Below are 20,181 nucleotides of genomic sequence, written 5' to 3'. Positions count from 1 at the left end.
TCATGTGAAAGTCTGTTGTATTGGGCACAGAACCTTAGAGCCCTGAGCATACTAGGCAAGTGCTCTCTCAACTGGGTACATCCCTATCCTGAGTCCAGATTAGTTTCTAGATGTGATTCTCCATGAGAAAATTCTACAGAATTCCCAGCCCGTTCTTAGTTTGTAATGTTTTCAAACAGTTCATTTGTCTGAACGTTTTCAAATGGTTCATCTGACAGCAACTTAAAGCAGGACTCGTTCTTATCATACAATGGTCACAGGCTATAACTGTGCTGACTTCAGCTTTCCACTTTGCATGCTACTTTTCTCTCTCTCTCTCTCTCTCTCTCTCTCTCTCTTTGCACGTTAAACAGTGGGCAGCAATTAAGAAGGGATTTGAAGATTCATCTCCGAATACTGTTGGAACTTGAGGTAATGGCTTTTGTTTAATTATTTTTGGAAATACAAAAGCATGTTTATTGACAAATTGAAGTAATTTATCTTTTGGATAATGATTGTCAGTATGTCCTAAAAAATGAGCAAAAGCTATGGCCCAACAATTTCCATTTTGAAATTACCAGTCTTATTGGTTTTGGTAAAAGGAACTCCAATTAAGAAGGGCTCTGTACCAAAATACTTGTGAGATTCCATGTGAGCCATTTGAACTAAACTAGCCACTGCTTCATAATATGATGTCAGAACTCGAACAGGAGACACAGGCAAATGCAACCATAATAATGGTCCTTCTTGCCACAATACAGCAGTTGGAGTTTGAACAGTAGCCAAAATATATGCACCCCACTCTTTTGAATAATCAATATATTGAACATGCTGCTTTTCAATAGCTAATTCTATCTTTTGCAAAGCATCAGGAGCTTCTTTGGTAAGTTCCCTTTTTGACAAAGGATCAGCCTCTCCTTTTAATGTCAAAAAGTGATTTCAGTTCTCCTGTTGTTAATTTTAAATGGGGTCTAAGCCAATTAATATCACCTAACAACTTCTGAAAATCATTTAGTTTTTAGGTTGTCTTTCCTTAATTGAATTTTTTGAGGCATAATAGTCTGAGGATAAAATTTATGTCCCAAATACAAATAAGGTGGTTCTGTCTGCACCTTTTCTGGTGCAACTACTAAAACTTGATCCTTCAAAGCTTATTGTAAGTATGCAAAGGCGCTTAATAAAATCCCTTCATTCTTATGATCCAGTAAAATGTCATCTGTATAATGAATAATAGACGCAGTAGCATATGCCTCTCTAGTTTTAAAAACAGCTTGAACCACAAATTTTTGACATAAGTTTGGACTGTTTGCCATACCTTGAGGTAATACAAGCCAATGATACTTCTTCATAGGTTCTTTAAATTTTACTGATGACACATTAAAAGCAAATCTTTTACAGTCTTGAAGAGCAAGAGGAATACTATAACAAATCTAGTATAAACTTAAAAGTATCTCTAGGTATAACAGAGGGGGTAGATAATCCAGGTTGCAAGGTTCCCTATGGGAGGCCTTCTGGCACCTTGTTGCCCCAGGAACTCTTGGCATTTGGCTTGACCTGGTTTAATGGCCTACTGCTTGGATAAGATAGTGCATTCCTGGCTGACCTAAGGCTTGCAATAAAGTTATGTTCCTGAAACACATTAACCCTCCTCCCACCTCAGGACTTCTCAAGGAACACTTCTGAGGAACTTTCCAAACAACTGTTATAAACAAACCTTGACTCCTTTGTTGGGTCGTTCTATGGTTCTTAGTTACTTAGTAACCCTGCTAAGGCAATTACATTCCTTTTGCCCTGCCTATATAAAGGATGTACTAAAAATAATGAATGGAGACTTGATCAGGAACCTGTCTTGTCTCCATTCTTCGAGTCTCTTGTTCTATCCCATTCCCACTTCCCCTTCCAGGGTCTTCATTGATTGAACTGCAGGTCGAGTCAAGTGGCACCCAATGTGAGGGACTGGACACGGGGGAATCCGTGAGGAACACTGGCAGACAGATAGGCTGGCTTCAAGCCTGGGGCACCTGCTGCTGCGAAATTGTTCATTTGGTAGTATCCGTGGTTATGGGACAAGATATCAGTAGCCATGAGTTATGTGTTAAACAGTTGAATGAGGCACTCAAGGCACAGGGAGTAAAGGTAAAGGTAAAATATTTATTGCAATTTTTTTTTTTCTTAAAAACAGTTTGTCCTGTTCTGCCCAGTTTATGAACCCCAAAAGACCAGGAATAACTAGACTCCACTGTAAATACATGAGGATCTTTTTATTACAAATTACAAACTGCAGCTTGGGCTCACACCCCCCACTGCTGAAGTGGTGAGAGCTGAGCACACTGTGCTCAGGTTAGTTGGGTGATTTAAAGATTCTGGTCCCTCCCAGCATGCCCAAGGCAGGAGCGATTCCTGACTGGCAAGCATCTATTGGTCAAAATGCTACATTTTGAATTAATGGCTATAGAAAGGTCCCCAGACCGTTAATGATCTGGTGTCCCTCCCTAGGGGGATACCAGTTTCCTAGCAACTGTATCTCTAGTGGGTGGGGAAAGAATACAATAAGGCGGGTTCTTCTCCTCAGGGCATTGCTGGACTTCTCCACCCACCTAGTTCAGGCCTTAAATATTAATAATAACTGCTGATTTTTAATCTTTTGGTCTCTCAGTCCCTGGTTTCCCCAAGAAGGAACTATTAATGAGAAAAGATGGGACCGCGTGGGAGATGCAATTCGGGATTGTTAAAGAACTCTTGGGCCTGAAAAGGTTCCGGTTATGGCTTTCTCCTTCTGGAATCTTATTCGGGACATTATTAAAGTAAAGAAGGAGTGTCCCCTGGTTGCAGCAACTATCAATAAAGGGGAAGAAATTTTAAAAGAGAAAAAAACGGGAGACCGGTATTAGAAAATCTTCCAAGAATGATGATTTAATTTCTCTAGATAGTGAGGATGGGATTCTAAAAAAGGATGACTTAAATTCTCTAGATAGTGAAGATGAAACACCAGAAAATAAAAAGGTGTCCTCCCCCCCGTTCTTAAAAAGGGCAGAACTTCAGACCCACGCCAAGATAAGACCAAAAATTAAAAAAAAAAAATCTAAGTATCCCTCTTTAAAGACGTTCAGGCTTACATTCAGAGGATGATTCTGATTAGAACCCATGAAAGTTAAATTGGGGGGACTTAGAGGAGGAGGCTTCTAAATATCATTGCTGCCCGCTGAGTCGCCCTTCTCCTTATGCTCCCCCTCCTTTTGCCCCTGCCCCACCAGCCAAGGCTGCTGACACAAAAAAAATATAAGGATCTCCACAAATACTCAAATTCAACTTGAGGATGAGTATCAAAAACTCATCAAGTGGCTTCAGGCTTTAAGGGCAAAAAGGAGTGACCCGCCCTCGGGCCATCTGGGTCCCTCATTACAACCTGATCTTTTCCCGGTGGTAGAAGTCACTAAAAAAGACATCTTACGGGACGATGATGGTACAGAGAGACAATATAGATGCTTGGGCTTCAAAATCTTAAAGGAATTAAAGGGCGCTGTAATTCAGTATGGACCTGTGGCTCTTTTTACTTTCTCTATTTTAGAGACCCTTAGGGATCTTTGGCTCGCTCCAAATGACTGGTATCACATAGCTCAAGCCACCCTTTCAGGAGGAGATTTTTGTTTTATGGAAATCTGAGTTTACAGAAAACTGTAAAGAGACAGTCCACCGCAATATAGAGGCCGGCGGATAAAGTGCCAATTGGACTTTTGAGACGCTCTTGGGGAGCAAATCTTACAATAACAACGACGACCAGAGGGAGCTCCCGGCCAGCATCTTCGCTCAAATCCAAATCGCGGCCATGAGGACATGGCGAAAACTCCCTCAAAAGGGGGCCCTCACCACCTTTTTAGCCAATATCTGACAGGGACCCGATGAGCCTTATAGTGACTTCATTAGTCGCCTAACTACCTCAGCTGAGAGGGTTTTTGGCACCTCCGAAACTGAGGCTGATTTTGTTATTCATTTGGCTTTTGAAAATGCTAACCCTGCCATTGACACAGCAAAGGACTGGCTGATTATATACGTTATTGCTCAGGCATTGGTACTCCCATGCTATGGGACTGGCTATTGGAGCAGCCTTAAAGGTTAAATACTTCAGGCCAAAATTCCCAGGGTAAGCCTAAACAGTGTTTTCACTGTGGGCAAACTGGTCATTTTGCAAAATCTGTCCAAACCCCAAACAAGACCGTCCTAAGGCTAGTCAGGCGGCTCCGCCCGGTGTAAGAGAGGAAGACATTGGGCAAATGAAAGCCCATCTAAAACTGATGCCCAGGGTAACACCCTCCCTCCGCGGCAGGGAAACGGGATTCAGGCCCAGCCCCAGGCCCCATCCGCAGGACAGTCTTATGGGGCAGTCAGCTTTGTCCCAGCCCTCAAAAACAGTCCATCTCAGGGCTCTACCGAGCCACTACAAGGAATGCTGGACTGGACCTCGGTCCCTCCACCCACATAATATTGACACCTGTAATTTGAGCCACTTCAAAAAGATTGTTTTGTACTCCTTCTGGGCTGTGTTAGCTCAGCCCTTCAGGGCCTCCAAATTTTCCCGGGGGTAATTGATAACGATTATATAGGCGAAATTAAAATCATCGCCCAGGCTCTCGATAGTGTTGTCTCCATCCCCGTGGAACATTGTTTTGCTCAGCTGATTTTGATCCCTTTAGAAGCTTCTATCCATAAATCCCTCTCAAGACCCTGAGGAGATCAAGGCCTTGGTTCCTCTGATGCTTACTGGGTACAGCCCATTAAGAAGAATAAGCACTTGTTAAATTTATGGTTAGATGGCAAACAGTTTTCAGGCTTGGTAGATACGGGTGCGGATGTCACCATTATTAAAAAAGAAGACTGACCATCAGCTTGGCCTCTTTTACCCACACTTACCCATCTGAGGGGAATTGGCCAGAAACATGATCCCGAACAAAGCTCTAAGATGTTAACTTGGAAAGATAAAGAAAGATCAAGGAAATTTACAGCCTTTTGTGATTCCAGGTCTGCCAGTAAATGTATGGGGAAGAGATGTACTCTCTCAAATGGGAATCTTGATGTGTAGTCCTAACGACCTTGTCACCGCCCAAATGCTTGCTCAGGGTTATATGCCAGGAAAAGGGCTAGGAAAACTTGAAAATGGCATATCTTTGCCCCTTCGGACAACACCCAAAATAGATCGACAAGGTTTGGGAAATTTATAATTGGGGCCACTGAGATTTCTGCACTTGCTCACAGACACGCAGACCCTATTACTTGGAAAAACGATACTCTAGTCTGGGTGGATCAGTGCCGTCTCACTCAAGAAAAACTTCTTGCTGCCAGGCTGCTGGTGCAGGAGCAGTTGGCCGCTGGACATGTAATAGAAAGCTCCTTTCCTTTCCTTCCTATTTTTGTCATCAAAAAACGCTCAGGAAATTGGCGCCTCTTACAGGACCTTAGAGCTGTTAATGCTACCATGGTGGTTATGGGGGCTCTACAGCCTGGCTTACCTAGTCCTGTTGCCATTCCTCTTCGGTTTTTTTCCTATCATCATTGATCTAAAAGATTGCTTTTTCACCATCCCCCTTCACCCCAATGATCAACAGCGCTTTGCTTTCAGCCTCCCCTCAGTTTACTTCAAAGAGCCAATGCAAAGGTTTCAGTGGACTGTCCTGCCTCAGGGCATGGCGAACAGCCTTACCTTGTGCCAAAAGTTTGTCTCTTCCACCTTAAAAGGAGTCAGGGCCAGTTGGCCACAAATGTATATTATCCACTATACAGATGATATTCTGCTTGCTGGAGCCCACAAGGCTGAGGTTCTCCTTTGTTATGCTGATTTACAAAAATCATTAAAGAATCACAGCTTAATTATTGCCCCTAATAAAATTCAGCTACATGATCCATATACCTATCTCGGGTTTCAATTGTCAGGAGGTAAAATAACTACTCCCAGGGCAGCACTGTGCCTCAACTGCCTTTCCACTCTTAATGATTTTCAAAAACTTTTAGGAGACATTAATTGGCTGCGCCCCTATTTAAAAATTACCACTGGAGACTTAAAGCCCCTCTTTGAGATATTAAAGGGAGACCCTCACCCTAACTCTTCTCGCTCCCTTACCCCTAAAGGTCAAATTGCCCTTCAACATGTAGATGATGCCATTGCCAACCAATTTATTACCCAAATAGATTATGCAAAGCCTCTCCTTTTTTTAGTTTTTAATACTCGCCTTAGTCCAACTGGTCTCTTCTGGCAGGAGGCACCCATCTTTTGGGTTCTCCTTCCCTCGTCCCCTAAAAAGGTCATTTATCCCTACTATGTTGCAGTAGCTAATTTAATCATGTTAGGTAGAGATAATTCTAAAAAAAATATTTTGGAAAAGATCCTGTTGTCATCATGACACCTTTCTCTAGTGCTCAAGTAAATTGGCTTTTCCAAGCCACTGACTGTTGGCCCATTGCCTATGCCTCTTTTTCTGGTTGTTGAGACAATCGTTATTCTCAAAATAAGTTGGTCCATTTTCTTAACCTTCATGAGTATATTTTCCCAAAACTCACTAAATCCTCACCCTTACAAGAGGGTATTTTAGCTTTTACTGATGGCTCTTCCTCAGTAGTCATGGCTTTTGTAGTCAATGGTCAGACCACCCACTTCTCAACTTCCTCTCGGTCTGCACAGCTTGTGGAGCTTCATGCTGTTATTGCAGTTTTTCAAGCTTTTCCCATTATCCTCCTTAGTATTTTTACAGATAGTTTTCTTGCTCATTCCGTTCTTTTGTTAGAAACCGTGGATCAGATAAAATTTTCCTCTGAGGCCGCCGCCCTCTTTTGTCAGTGTCAAAATTTGGTTTGTGGTAGAACTGCCCCTTTTTTCATAGGACATCTGCAAGCTCATTCTGACCTCCCAGGACCACTTGCTGCAGGCAACGCTGCTGCTGATTTTGCTATCTGCTCCCTCATTGTCTCCCTAGCTTCAACAAAAGATTCCCTCTCCTCAGCTCAAACTGTGCATAATTTGCATCACTTAAATTCACATACTCTTAGATTAATGTTCAAAATTACTGGAGAACAAGCTCTTCAAATTGTTAAACAATGCCCTTCGTGACTTCCTTTGCTTCCTACCCCTCAGTTATGGGTAAATCCCCGGGGACTAGTCCCATATTCTCTCTGGCAAATAGATGTCACTCACCATGCCGAATTTGGAAAACTAAAATATATTCATGTTTCTGTTGACACCTTTAGTGGATTTATTTTTGCCACCCTTCAAACGGTGAAACAGGAAGACATGTCCTGGCTCTTTTGCTTGATGCTTTTGCAGTCCTGGACCTCCCCCACTCCATTAAAACTGACAAGGGCCCCGGATAGGTTGGGCAACATTCCAACATTTTTGCCAGACCTTAAAACTCAAACATGTCACTGGCATCCCTTATAACCCACAGGGCCAAGGCATTGTCGAATGGGCTCATTTATCTATTAAAAACACCCCTTCAAAAATTAAAAAGAGGAATGGTACCCCTCAAAGGGGTCCCCCCAAATCTCTTATCTCATGCACTCTTCATCTTAACTTTCCTCTCCCTGGACCAGGACAGTCATTCAGTGGCAGACAGATTCTGGCACTAAGAGTCACAAAAAAATCATGCTCTTGTCTATTGGAAAGATCCACTCACTAACAAATGGAAGGGCCCTGAACCTGTCCTAATTTGGGGACGGCACTTGGTCTGTATATTTTCTAAAGATATGGATGCAGCCAGATGGCTACCTGAGCGATTGGTCAAGCAAATAGACAATGTTAACATTCATCAATCCAGGGGAGAAACTCTCCCCTGAGAATTCTCCTTTACCTTTGTCTCTCCTTAGATAATGCTGGCTGATACTTTGGACTGCAAGTTTTTCCTCTCCCCGAGATCTACGCTTGGAGGTTTTGAAGCCTTCAACCCCCAAAAAGCTCAGGCTCCCTTGAACTGGTTAACCCTGTGATTGCAAAGGGGAACAATGGGTACCTGTCACTGGAGTGCATGTCCTTAGACAGGTTGACTGTGGCAACTGCACAGCTTTTCAGGCCATTAATCCGAATAACGCTGCCCTTGCCCTAAAATGGTATTGTGCTAAGAAATCTCCAGTTATTCCTCTGGTTAATGGTCATCCCAGGTCCTGCCCTTGTAATGTTTTTCAAACATCCATATACAGTACATGCTACTCATCAGTGTACTGGTAAACATAATAGAACCTACTTTACTGCAATCTTAGCTAGAGCTTCCCTGGGAACTTTCGGTGGGGACTGGTCGACTGAGGTGTGAGTCTTGGGCCCATCATACAAATATGCTCAGGCGCCCTGTCATGGCACACCAGGTAAGCCAGTGTGTTGGAACATGTCCCCTGCTGTGCACATCTGGGATGGTGGCAGGCCCCAGGATCAGGTCCGTCAGTTAGAGGTTGAGCAACGCATTGAGGAACTTATAAAGAAGGAATATCCCTCCCTCAATTATCACCCCCTGGTTCTCCCTGACAAAAAAAAAAAAAAAAAAAAAAAAAAAAAAAAAAAAAAAAACGGGTTCCTCAGTTGATCCCCAAACTTTTGATATCCTGTCCTCCACTCATAGTCTACTCAATGATACTAACCCTTCTTTGGCACAGGACTGCTGGCTCTGCCTTAAGCAGGGATGGCCAGTCCCTATTGCTCTGCCTGCAGTTAATGCTACTTATACATCCTCTTCAGGAGGCTGCATTCTGATGCCCCCTTTGCTTGTGCAGACTCTTTTTTATCAAAATGTTACCTGCCTATATAAACATTTTAAAAATAACACCAATGATTTGGATATAGGGCATATGACATTCACCTACTGTAAGACAATGATTAATGTTACCACAGCTGTTTGTCCTAATAATGAAACAGTCTTCATTTGTGGCAACAATGAGGCCTATACACTCTTACCCCAAAACTGGACAGGAACTTGTGTCCAGGCATCCCTCCTCTCAGATATAACCATTATCCCTGGAAATGAACCTGTACCATTACCTAGCTTTGATCTAATAGCTAGCCGACAAAAAGGGGCCGTCCAGTTCATCCCCCTTTTGATTGGGCTGGGGCTGTCCACTTCCCTGGCCACAGGGATGGCGGGATTAGGAGTTTTGTTGCACAAATATCAAAAGCTTTCACAACAGTTGATTGATGATGTTCAGCTCTTGTCAAGTACCATACAAAATATCCAGGAGCAGCTAGATTCTTTTTTTTTTTTTAATTTTATTATTTATACAATGTTCTGCCTGCATGTTCACCTGAACACCAGAAGAGGGCACCAGGTCTCATTATAGATGGTTGTGAACCACCAGGTGGTTGCTGGGAATTGAACTCAGGAACTCAGGAAGAGCAAGCAGTGTTCTTAACCTCTGAGCCATCTCTCCAGCAGCTAGATTCTTTAGCAGAAATAGTATTACAAAACAGAAGAGGTCTAGATCTGCTAACATCAGAAAAGGGAGGTATTTGCTTGGCTTTATAGGAACAATGCTGTTTCTATGCCAATAAATCAGGCATAGTTAAGGACAAGATAAAAAGGCTACAAGAGGGCTTAGAAAAATGACGCAGAGAACTGGCTGACTCCCCTTTCTGGACCGGACTCAACCGACTTCTCCCCTATGTCCTCCCCCTCCTTGGTCCCCTGCTTGGTTTGTTGATAATTCTTTCTCTTGGACCTTTTCTTTTTAACAAGCTTATGGCCTTTGTCAAACAGCAAATTGATGCCCTAAAGGTTCAGCCCATCCAAGTGCACTATCAAAGACTCGAGATGGTCAGCCAAGAAGACTATGAATAGGCCTAATGCTGATCATCCCAGTGAGCTGAACCACCTAGCCTGTGATGGGTAAGAGAATACACAGTGGCCTTCTACCCACCCTTGCAGCCTAAGACAGGAGCTCAGCCAATTGCTGCTGATGTATCCAATGACGGGCTTAGCAAGGGTTGAAGACCCAGGATTCCAACCTAAAACAGGCACAGTTCCCTTGGGATTATGACCTTGTAAAAATAAAAGAAAGGGGGACCTGTGGGGGGCCTTCTGGCACCTTGCTGCCCCAGGAACTCTTGGCATTTGGTTTGACCTGCTTTAATGGCCTACTGCTTGAATAAGCAGTGATAAGCCACACTTGGATACCACCTGAGGAGAGGGCTGGGAGATAGAGAGAACAAGGCGACACAAAGAAAGACACCAAGTCATTGATCAAGGTGCTGATTTGTTGAAGGGAGAGCCAACTATATAAAAGCAGGAGAAAACAAGGAGCTTTCTTTATTGTAACATCCATATGCGTCAGCTGGCAGCTTCTCCGAGGATTCACTCAAGGTTGCACGGAACCAGCTATCTGGCTTCCAGGATAGCACAAGGTTGCACGGAACCAGCTATCTGGTTCCCAGGGTAGCGCAGCGCCTGCTTAATCTTGTTCCCAGGAACAGCACAGAGCTTGTCTATCTTGTTCCCAAGAACAGAGCTCCCTCATGCAAACCTTGCCAAGGTCAGTCTTTCAGAGGCTGACTAACTGCCAAAGTCAGAAGGCAAAATTTTATTTACCAGAGACCACTACTCAAGCTCAGCACCAAATGTGCACTCCATTTTGGCTAATTCGAATCTACTCTGGCTGCCACAGAATAGTGCATTCCTGGCTGACCTAGAGCTTGCAATAAGGCTATCTTCCTGAAACACATTGACCCTCCTCCCACCTCAGGACTTCCCAAGGAACACTTCTGAGGAACTTTCCAAACAACTGTTATAAACAAACCTTGACTCCTTTGTTGGGTCGTTCTATGGTTCCTAGTTACTTAGTAACCCTGCTAAGGCAATTACATTCCTTTTGCCCTGCCTATATAAAGGATGTACTAAAAATAATGAATGGAGACTTGATCAGGAAATTGTCTTGTCTCCATTCTTCGAGTCTCTTGTTCTATCCCATTCCCACTTCCCCTTCCAGGGTCTTCATTGATTGAACTGCAGGTCACATCAGCTCCCATTAACTCCATGGTCTCATTTACTTTTCTGAGATCTAGTAAAAGTCTCCATTTTCCTGACTTCTTTTTTTATAACAAAAATAGGGGAGTTCCAATGTGAGTTTGAGGGAGCAATATGGCTCCCATCAAGCTGTTCCTATACTAACTGCTCAGCAGCTTTAATTTTCTCAAGGGAAAGAGGCCACTAATCCACCCACAGTGAAATATCTGCTTTCCATGTTATTGGATCTGCATGGGGTACAGGTTGTTCAATGATCTCCCCTAAAAATAACCCAACCCCTTTTTTTAAAATTTCTTGGGATAGGTATTAATGGCTGAGCTATGCCTTGTCCAGATTTTCCCAATCCTGAATTTGGTAAATGTCCTTGATTAAGCATCTGATTGGTAACTACATTGCTAGAACTGTAAAGATACACTCCCATGTTACTGATCACATCTCTACCCCACAGATTAACAGGAAGTCCAGGAACAATATATGGTTTAAAGGTTCCTCATGTCCTTCCTCATCCTTTCAAGTTAATTCATCACTACTTTGTTCAGGGCATTGGCTTTGTCCTATCCCTTGTAAATGTGTAATAGAGGATTGTATAGGCCACTGATCAGCAGTTAAGAGAGAGACATCACCTCCTATATCCAATAGCCCTGTAAATTATCTTCCATTAATCTGTAACACTAGTTCAGGCCAATTGGGACTGATAGCTTGTACCCAATAAGTATCACAGGATCCAAAACCTGCATCTCCGCTCCTATCTTTTTCACTTGCATTTTTTGTCTGAACTTGGGGAAACAATATTAATTGTGCTAATCTTTGACCTTGTTTTGTTACAGAAATTCCATTTGGAGAGTGTATCATAATTTTTACTTCTCCTTCATAATCCACATCAATTACTCCAGGAGCTATTAAATTTCCCTGCATAGTTGTACTACTTCTTCCTAATAATAATCCTATAGTCCCCCTAGGTAAGGGACTATAAACTCCTGTAGGTAGGGCCTGCATCCCCATTTTAGGAGTTCATACTGTGTAGGTGGAGGAACTGAGGTCCAGTCTTGTGCTACCTGCTGTTGCACTGCAGAGGTCCTGAATGGATTTCCTTGCTGAGGGACCACATCCTGTAGTGCCCCATAACATTGTTGTGGGGCCTGGGGCTGGCCCCTTTTCCAGTTTCCCTGCATTAATGGGTTTCCTGCAGCATCTCTTTTAGACTTACAGTCATTAGCCCAATGCTTTCCTCTTTTTACATCTTGGGCCTAGACAGGGTCCTTTTGACTCCTTTCTTACTAGCATTAGGACAATTTTTTCTTTGATGTCCCATTTGCCCACAACCATAAAAGTTCCAGACACTCCATTCTTTGGGCCTTTCTGTTGCTGAAATAATGCCTCTTTAACATTCTTCCCTTTTAGGGCAGCGGCTATAGCCACTCCTTGAGTATAAGATGGCCCGATGTCAGAGCATAACCTAATATAGTCGGAAATATTTCCTTTCTTCCTAAAGGGTCTCAAAGCTGTTTAGCAGGCATGGTTAGCATTCTCATAAGCCAATTGTTTTACTAATAACAATCTAGACTTTTTATCGATTATAAGTCTGTTTGCTGCTTGCATTAATCTTGCCACAAAATCTTGAAATAACTCATCAGGTCCCTGACAGATTTTAGACAAATCCTCCACCTGTCTACCTGCTTGTGGAAGCTTATTCCAGGCCCTCTGGGCAGCAGTATTGACCTGAGCATAAACGGCCACATCAAAATCCGATTGTTGTCCTATTTTGCTGTAGATTCCTTCCCCAGCAAGGATATCATAAGTTATAAGAACTCCCTGAGCTCGATTAAGTTCAGCTGTAACTTGATAGTACTCTGCAAATTCTGACTTCCATAATAAATGATCTCCTCCTGATAATCATGCTCTTGCTAACTGTTTCCAGTCCCCTGGACAGAGAGCCTCAGTAGAGAAGGACTCCAATAGAGCTTGAGTAAAAGGTTCTGTTGGACCATATTGAGTACATGCAGCTTTCTCCTTCTGGAGAACAACTCCTGCAAATTGCATCAGCATTTTTGGGATCCATCTGGTTCCTTCTGTGTCCTGTGAAACATGCACAAACATGCCCTCTTCCCCATATCAATACAGGGTAGGGACCTTGCCATATTCTAGTAATCGGACCTTTCCATTTTACTTGGGAATAATTATCTTTGGTATTAGGGTGACACAATCGATCAGCCACAGAATGGCCTTGTAGATCCACACTCAAAAAATTTAAAGTAAAGACAGCATAATTAAGATTTGGAGATATGACACCCCCTCTTTTTATTTTTTGCAATTGGTTCTTAAGAGATCCATGAACAGACTACATAATTCATTGGCCTTGAGGATTATATGGAATGCCTGTTTTATGACTTATATTCATTTCCGCACAAAAACGCTAAAAAGCTTGACTCATATATCCCAAGTCATTATCAGTCTTTATACTGGAAGGAATATCAACTGTAGCAAAACATTGTAAGCAATGACTTATAATGTGTTTGGTGGTTTCTCCTGCTAAGGGAGTTGCCATGATAAATCCTGAAAAAGTATTAATTGTTAACCCTAGGTTTTAAGTAAGTTAACTTTATGTGACAGGTTTTAAACATACATAATGACCAATAATCATGGTAAACTTATACACTAAAAATAGACAGACAGAACATCTTGCTATTTGTTGAATCTAATATTTTTATGACCATAGAAGCTTTACAGCAGAATTAACCATTAGCTTTTTTTACTGGAAAAACTGAAAAGCTGCCTCTTTAACATTCTTCCCTTATAGGGTGGCAGCCACAGCTACTCCTTGAGTATAAGATGGCCCGATGTCAGAACATAACCTAATATAATCAGAAATATCTCCTTTCTTCCTAAAGGGTCTCAAAGCCACTTGGCAGGCATTGTTATCATTTTCATAGGCCAATTGTTTTACTAATAGTAATCCATAATCTGTGTCACTTACAAGTCCACTTGATGCTTGTATTAATCTTGCTACAAAATCTTGAAATAACTCATCAGGTCCCTGACAGATTTTAAACAAATCCTCCACCTGTCTACCTGTTTGTGGAAGTTTATTTCAGGCACTTCAGGCAGCAGCATTTACTTGAGCATAAACGGCCACATCAAAATCCAATTGCTGCCTTGTTTCCCTGTAGATTCCTTCCCCAGCAAGGATGTCATAAATTATAGGAACTCTCTGAGCTCGATTAAGTTCAGCTGTAACTTAACAGTACTCTGCAAATTCTGACTTCCATAATAAAATTCTGACTTCCATAATAAATGATCTCCTCCTGATAAGCATGCTCTTGCTAATTGTTTCCAGTCCCCTGGGCAGAGGGCCTCAGCAGACAAGGATTCTAACAGAGCTTCAGTAAAAGGCACTGTAGGACCATATTGAGCACATGCAGCTTCCAATTATTTTAATTGTTTAAAAGGTATAGGAGCATGGACTCTCACCATAGTACCTAGTCCATTGGGCTGCTCTAGCACTGGAAAACCATAAAACTCATTTATAGCTTCTCCATTCCGCCAAGCTTATTGTAAAGAAGCTTGTAAGGGAGATACAGTTGCCATTTCAGTGGACAAAGAAAAATGTCCCCTTGTCTTTTGGGCTACTGCAACTGTATAAGTCCCAGGAGGAGGGTCCAAGCCTGCAACCAATCGTGGAGTTGGAGCTGGGGATTGAGACAATTTTCCCTAGTAGTTAATTTTCTAATTTTTTTATTCCCTCCAAGCCCCATTCCAACTTTTTAATTTCTTTTTTCCACGCTTAGGTTTTATAACAAGCATAGCCTGAATTGGAGGGTATCTGTTGCTTCCTCCAACTCTGCAACCTCATCAGGATCTAAGTCATCCTCAAAGTCTTCTGACAAGAAATCATTATTATCAGGAGGGAAATATAACTCCTCTGACAAGAAATCACTATTATCAGGAGGGAAATATAACTCCTCTAGAGGAGCTGATGGTCTAATCTTACTTTGTCTCAAAGCCTCCCTTCTTTCTAACCTCTTTGTCTCTAAGCCTGAAAGTTTAACTTTCTCAGTTCCCTGCCACATATGCAGACTATTTTAATTAATATTCATACAAAAACCACGAGGCTACTGCCTTGCCCCATTTTTATTCTCGGATTTACTCATTGTGCCCTTTTTTCTTTATGATTCGAGCTCGCCAAAACCAGTGGTGTCCTTCACTGATTCCCAGTATCTCAAGCACTACATTAGGGCACCAATTTGCCAAGTCAAACAGTTCTTGAGTCGGAAGTGAGGGCTGAAATTAATAAACCAACACACAACACATGGGACCTTTCCAAGAGGCTCTAGTGGAAGCTAGATGCCTGGCTTTTTTCGAGAATGCTTTTAAACCATAGCAAAAGCACCTCAGCACAAATGAGTAAATTTACAAGGAAGTCAAACAAAAGGTGTGATTTTGACAAGGTATCCCACCTGCTGTCCCAAACAAAAGGAGACAGAACTTGGAAATTTATCACTGACTCCAGTGAAGGCCATGATGAAAGCAGTCTCTCCATTGAGATCTAAATATCAAAGCAAGGTGGTATACCAGTTGCTCCCAACATTTGTTTGACTGCAAGGTGAATGCTTTGAGTCCTTTAACATCACCAAAGTACCCAGCACATTCATGGGATTCACACACCTCACTTCCTGCTGCATTTGCTTGTTTATTTATTTATATCTTAGTTTAATTTGCCACGCTGGAAGTCAGAAAGCAAATGCAACTCCCTCCTGTCTCTGGCACACCTCATCCCTCAATTCTGGGTATAAAAGACATGCATGGCCACATATAGCTTTTTCTGTGAGTCTTCTGCATATGAACTCAGGCTCTTGTGTTTGTACATCAAACACTCTTGTACTGACCCATCTCTCCAGTCTAACTTTTCTACACATATTTCATGAGTAGAAAAAGAAAAGTAAAGGAAGGTATCATCTGGCCTGTTGCCCTTCTGTTCCCGATGGTGTAATGTCCTCCAAACTGACATCAAGGACTTCTCCTTTGGTTCTTTTAAATAGAAAGAGGAAAAATGTTTTCAGATGAAATGTGCTGTTCTCAACATTCCCCCGTGGAAAACAAGTTCACTATGGGGTTTCTGGAGACCGTGGTCAACAATGGTTACTTGCACTTTTGAAAGAAGATATGCCTATGCACCGACACACACACACACACAGAGTCATTGGACTTGAGTCTCAGAACAGCTAGTGCGGGCACCTGTATACTCTTTATAGGGAGTCCCTGTGACCCATATGCCCAGAGAGAGGCATGTTGACTAAAAGGAGCTGCCTTATGAGCCTTGCAGGTTTCCTGTGGAATGGGAATTTCAGGGACAGGAACATAAAGCCACCAACAAGCTTGAGCAACAGTTATTAGCAGCTGAAACCTCCTGCTATTTCAACAAATGTCCAAGCATCACAACCAATCAGTGTCCTGTAGTGGAAGTTTTGATTTCTTTAAAAACTCAGTTATGTTACATAAACATGTTTTTGTTTTAATCCCAAGTGTGGGACTTTAGTTTGTCCACAGCTGATAACTGCAGGGCATGGTCTTTGCCAGGTGGTGTAGGCCTGCCTCATGCAGCACAGAGAGGGGTGTCGTCTAGGCTCTGAGGGATATAAACACTGGAGCCCAGAAAGATAAAGTATAGCACCTTGGAGAGACAGAGATGGACTGTGTGGTGGTTTGGAGAGACATGGGAGAGATGCTTCATAGCACAGTGGCTTGGAGGAGATAGATGGAGGAGACTGCTTGCTCTGTTTGCTGGTGACAGAGAATTGGTATGGCCCCAAAAGAACCCCTTGTCCATAAAATTCCAGGAGAATAAAGGGGTCTCTCTCCCCACTAACTTTCTATCTCACCTATGGTTAAAGGGTTGGGAGAAGAGAAGTAGAGACCAAAACACCCCAAATCAAATACATTTAAAAACAAGCACAACAGTGTTCCACCTGTGAAGAGTTTTACAATGTCCCCTGGGATGGATACAACCCTACAGGAGCCCATTTGGTTTTTGCTGTTGTTGTTTGCTTGTTTTCTTTCTTTCTTTCTTTCTTTTTTTTTTTTTTTTTTTTTTTTACCTGGAGTGATTGCATCTGCATTCTGGGTGTCATCTGATGTGAGATTTGGCTCCTGCCTTGGGTGCATGCCAGCACTGTCATGGGCCTTCCTTTCTCTGCTTGACATGGCTAGAATCTTCTTGGGAGATACGACTCCTGGAACTAGAGATACCGGGAGGAAGTCCAAGTCGGCAGTGGAAACAGGGACCAGGACTCCACAGGGAGTGGCCAGAAGTCCCTGGCCCTTGTGCTGGAGCAAAGGGAGGGCAAGGGGATGTCACCAGTGTCCTGACTAGTCCCATTTCTCTATCTGAAGCTGGAGCTCCTGACCAACTACCTCTCAAGATCAGTACCCTCTGCTGCTTTCCCAACCCCTGGACAAAATCTTGGGCCCTGCCTCCGTTAAAACAAGGCACCTAATGCTGGTGTCTGGTTGGGACCTGGGAAGTCACTGGTGCCTACTTAGTCACTGAGCCTCATCTCCCAGCTCACACACTGTCCCACTTAACAATCCTGTAGCTGTCATGGCTGGTCCCTAGCCTTCCCATCCAGTGCCTTGTCCAGTCCAATTTGGAAGTGAAGCTCCTGGTATCACCCCACAGGTTTGCCTTGGACATGCCTCTTTGTGATCGCACTGCCCTACCACATGAGCTAAGACTCCTCTCTGATCCCTGTCCCAAATGGGGAGCATCATACCAGAGTTCCCCAACAGCCAATCATACACCCACAATATTGCCCTTGGAGCCTACTCCTTCTCAAAGAATGGCTGGTCATCCCTATCTAGGCCCCACCTCCCAGAGCACATCTCTCTGACTGGCTGGAAAGGCATATACACCCTGGATGAAGTGGCTTTAAACTGGCTCCTGTGGGATCTGGATGCAGAAGCTGCTGGTTGGTGAAGGGGTCCATTCCTCCCCCATCCCCTTCAGACAGGCATTTCTGTTTAGGCCAAGTCCATGGCTGCACATAAGCAGGACCCAGATGTCCACTGAGGACTCCAATTGGAAACAAAGAACCTGCAGGGGAGGTTATTACTTTCTCTTCTACACCCCACTCTCACAAACAGCTCTCTTCAAACCTGCAACCATCCAGACCCCTTGTCCTCCACTGCCCTCTCACTACCAGGTAGAAGTGAGTCTTCTAAACTTCCCAACACAGATAAATCTGGACCCTCTCTCCTCAAGATACCACTCTGATCCCCAAAAGGCAGTGGATCAAGGCTGACCCTGCCTTCTCTCCATCAGAGGCTGGAGACTGAGTCTGCCAATACCCTGGCACTCACCCAGCGGATCACACTTCAGTACAGAACACTGACAGGCCCCTTCACTGTCCTTCAGACAGAGGCCCAACCTGCAGGAACAGATCTCTGATTAGCAGGGACACCACTATGCAAGCATTCCTGAGGCTGCCTACTTAGAGGAGCTCCCAAAAAATGTGAGCCCGCCCATCCTGTCATGCATTCCCAACGTGGGTCCTGCTGTTTTGCATGTGATTGTGCAAAGCACGCAGGGTTCCCCTTCCCCTTCAGACTAGACAGGCTATTGAGGTATTGCCTATGGATGCATCATAAGAGGACCCAGGTGTCTACTCGGGGCCCAAATGCTACAAAACAAGTGCGTGCGTGCATGTGCGCGCGCACACACAATACACACTGCCACAGAGGAAAACCCGCACTCCATCTCCTCACCCACGATCTGCCCCACCCATTGCTCTAGGGCCCTGCTGCTCTCATCCCCACTTTTCATTCTTGGCTCTGGTGCCTGTGCCAGCCCCAAGTGAAGTAAAGCTCCCAAAGTCACCTCACAGGCTATCTCGGACCCTCTTGCTCTGAGACCCCACTGTCCTAAACCAAGGGCCTTAGTCTTTCCTGATTCCTCTAAACAAGTCTTGGGGCCTACCACACAAATTCACCCCAAGGCCAGCCACCCACCTAGGTCCCTCGGTACTACCACACAGCCTCCTTCCCCTCAGAGTCAATCACGCTTAGTTTAGCCCCACACTCCAATATAAAGCCCTCTGATTGGCTGGCCTAGCACTTCCACATGCGCACTCCATACCAGTACACTGCGCATGCAATCAAGGGGACCAGCACGCCTTGTCCAGTCACTCTTAACTTCCTTGTGAAGGATGGCCCGTGGCTTCATTTCATTGGGCTACAGCTGCAGCCAGTTACACCTACTTTTTTACCGGCATGTCTCTGATTGGCTGGCATAGAAAGAAGGGTTAAAGTGTGGCAGGGGTGGGCATCAATGGATCACATGAGACAATGATATACGCATGCGCAAGGAGAGCTGAGGTTCTACTTGAGAACTAGCTCCAACCTCTCCGTTCCTCATGTAAAGTTTGGGACAGTCATTGCGCACCAGGTGTCGAAAACCATGAATCTCAAACTCTGTTACCACACTGTCCAGCTTGGACACCTCAAGTTCTCTCTTTCCCAAGTCCACCTTCTCGTGTATTCATTTATGTTTGCTGAGATCACCTCCTTTCATGGGGCAGGAGGTTTTCGACACCTGGACCCTTGTGTACTATTGAGGGCCAGACCGAATGCCTGGGACCTCTAAGATACAGCCACAGGCCGTACAGCATCAAGAGCCCCAACTAGAGAGAAAAGTACAGTAGAGCCTTCATTGGTGCGCAATGACTGTCCCAAACTTTACATGAGGAACGGAGAGGTTGGAGCTAGTTCTCAAGTAGAACCTCAGCTCTCCTTGCGCATGCGTATATCATTGTCTCATGTGATCCATTGATGCCCACCCCTGCCACACTTTAACCCTTCTTTCTATGCCAGCCAATCAGAGACATGCCGGTAAAAAAGTAGGTGTAACTGGCTGCAGCTGTAGCCCAATGAAATGAAGCCACGGGCCATCCTTCACAAGGAAGTTAAGAGTGACTGGACAAGGCGTGCTGGTCCCCTTGATTGCATGCGCAGTGTACTGGTATGGAGTGCGCATGTGGAAGTGCTAGGCCAGCCAATCAGAGGGCTTTATATTGGAGTGTGGGGCTAAACTAAGCGTGATTGACTCTGAGGGGAAGGGGGCTGTGTGGTAGTACCGAGGGACCTAGGTGGGTGGCTGGCCTTGGGGTGAATTCGTGTGGTAGGCCCCAAGACTTGTTTAGAGGAATCAGGAAAGACTAAGGCCCTTGGT

At 44.0% G+C, this 20,181-nt stretch overlaps 1 protein-coding gene across 1 annotated transcript in view; it reads right to left on the bottom strand.

Moving 5' to 3' along the window:
• Nucleotides 1-4,915, bottom strand: part of LOC129665276 (X-linked lymphocyte-regulated protein 3A-like) — a 15,319-nt gene extending 10,404 nt beyond the window's left edge. The window contains exon 1 of the mRNA XM_055591821.1: nt 4,888-4,915. Within this exon, the coding sequence (XP_055447796.1) occupies nt 4,888-4,915 (28 nt within the window). The remainder of the gene's footprint in view (nt 1-4,887) is intronic.
• Nucleotides 4,916-20,181: the final 15,266 nt, after the last annotated feature.

The sequence above is a fragment of the Psammomys obesus genome, unplaced genomic scaffold (genome assembly GCF_907164565.1).
Source record: "Psammomys obesus unplaced genomic scaffold, mPsaObe1.curated_primary_1811, whole genome shotgun sequence".
NCBI classification, from domain to species: domain Eukaryota; kingdom Metazoa; phylum Chordata; class Mammalia; order Rodentia; family Muridae; genus Psammomys; species Psammomys obesus.
Note: the sequence above shows the minus strand (reverse complement) of the source record. Positions and strands in the feature narration are given on the sequence as shown.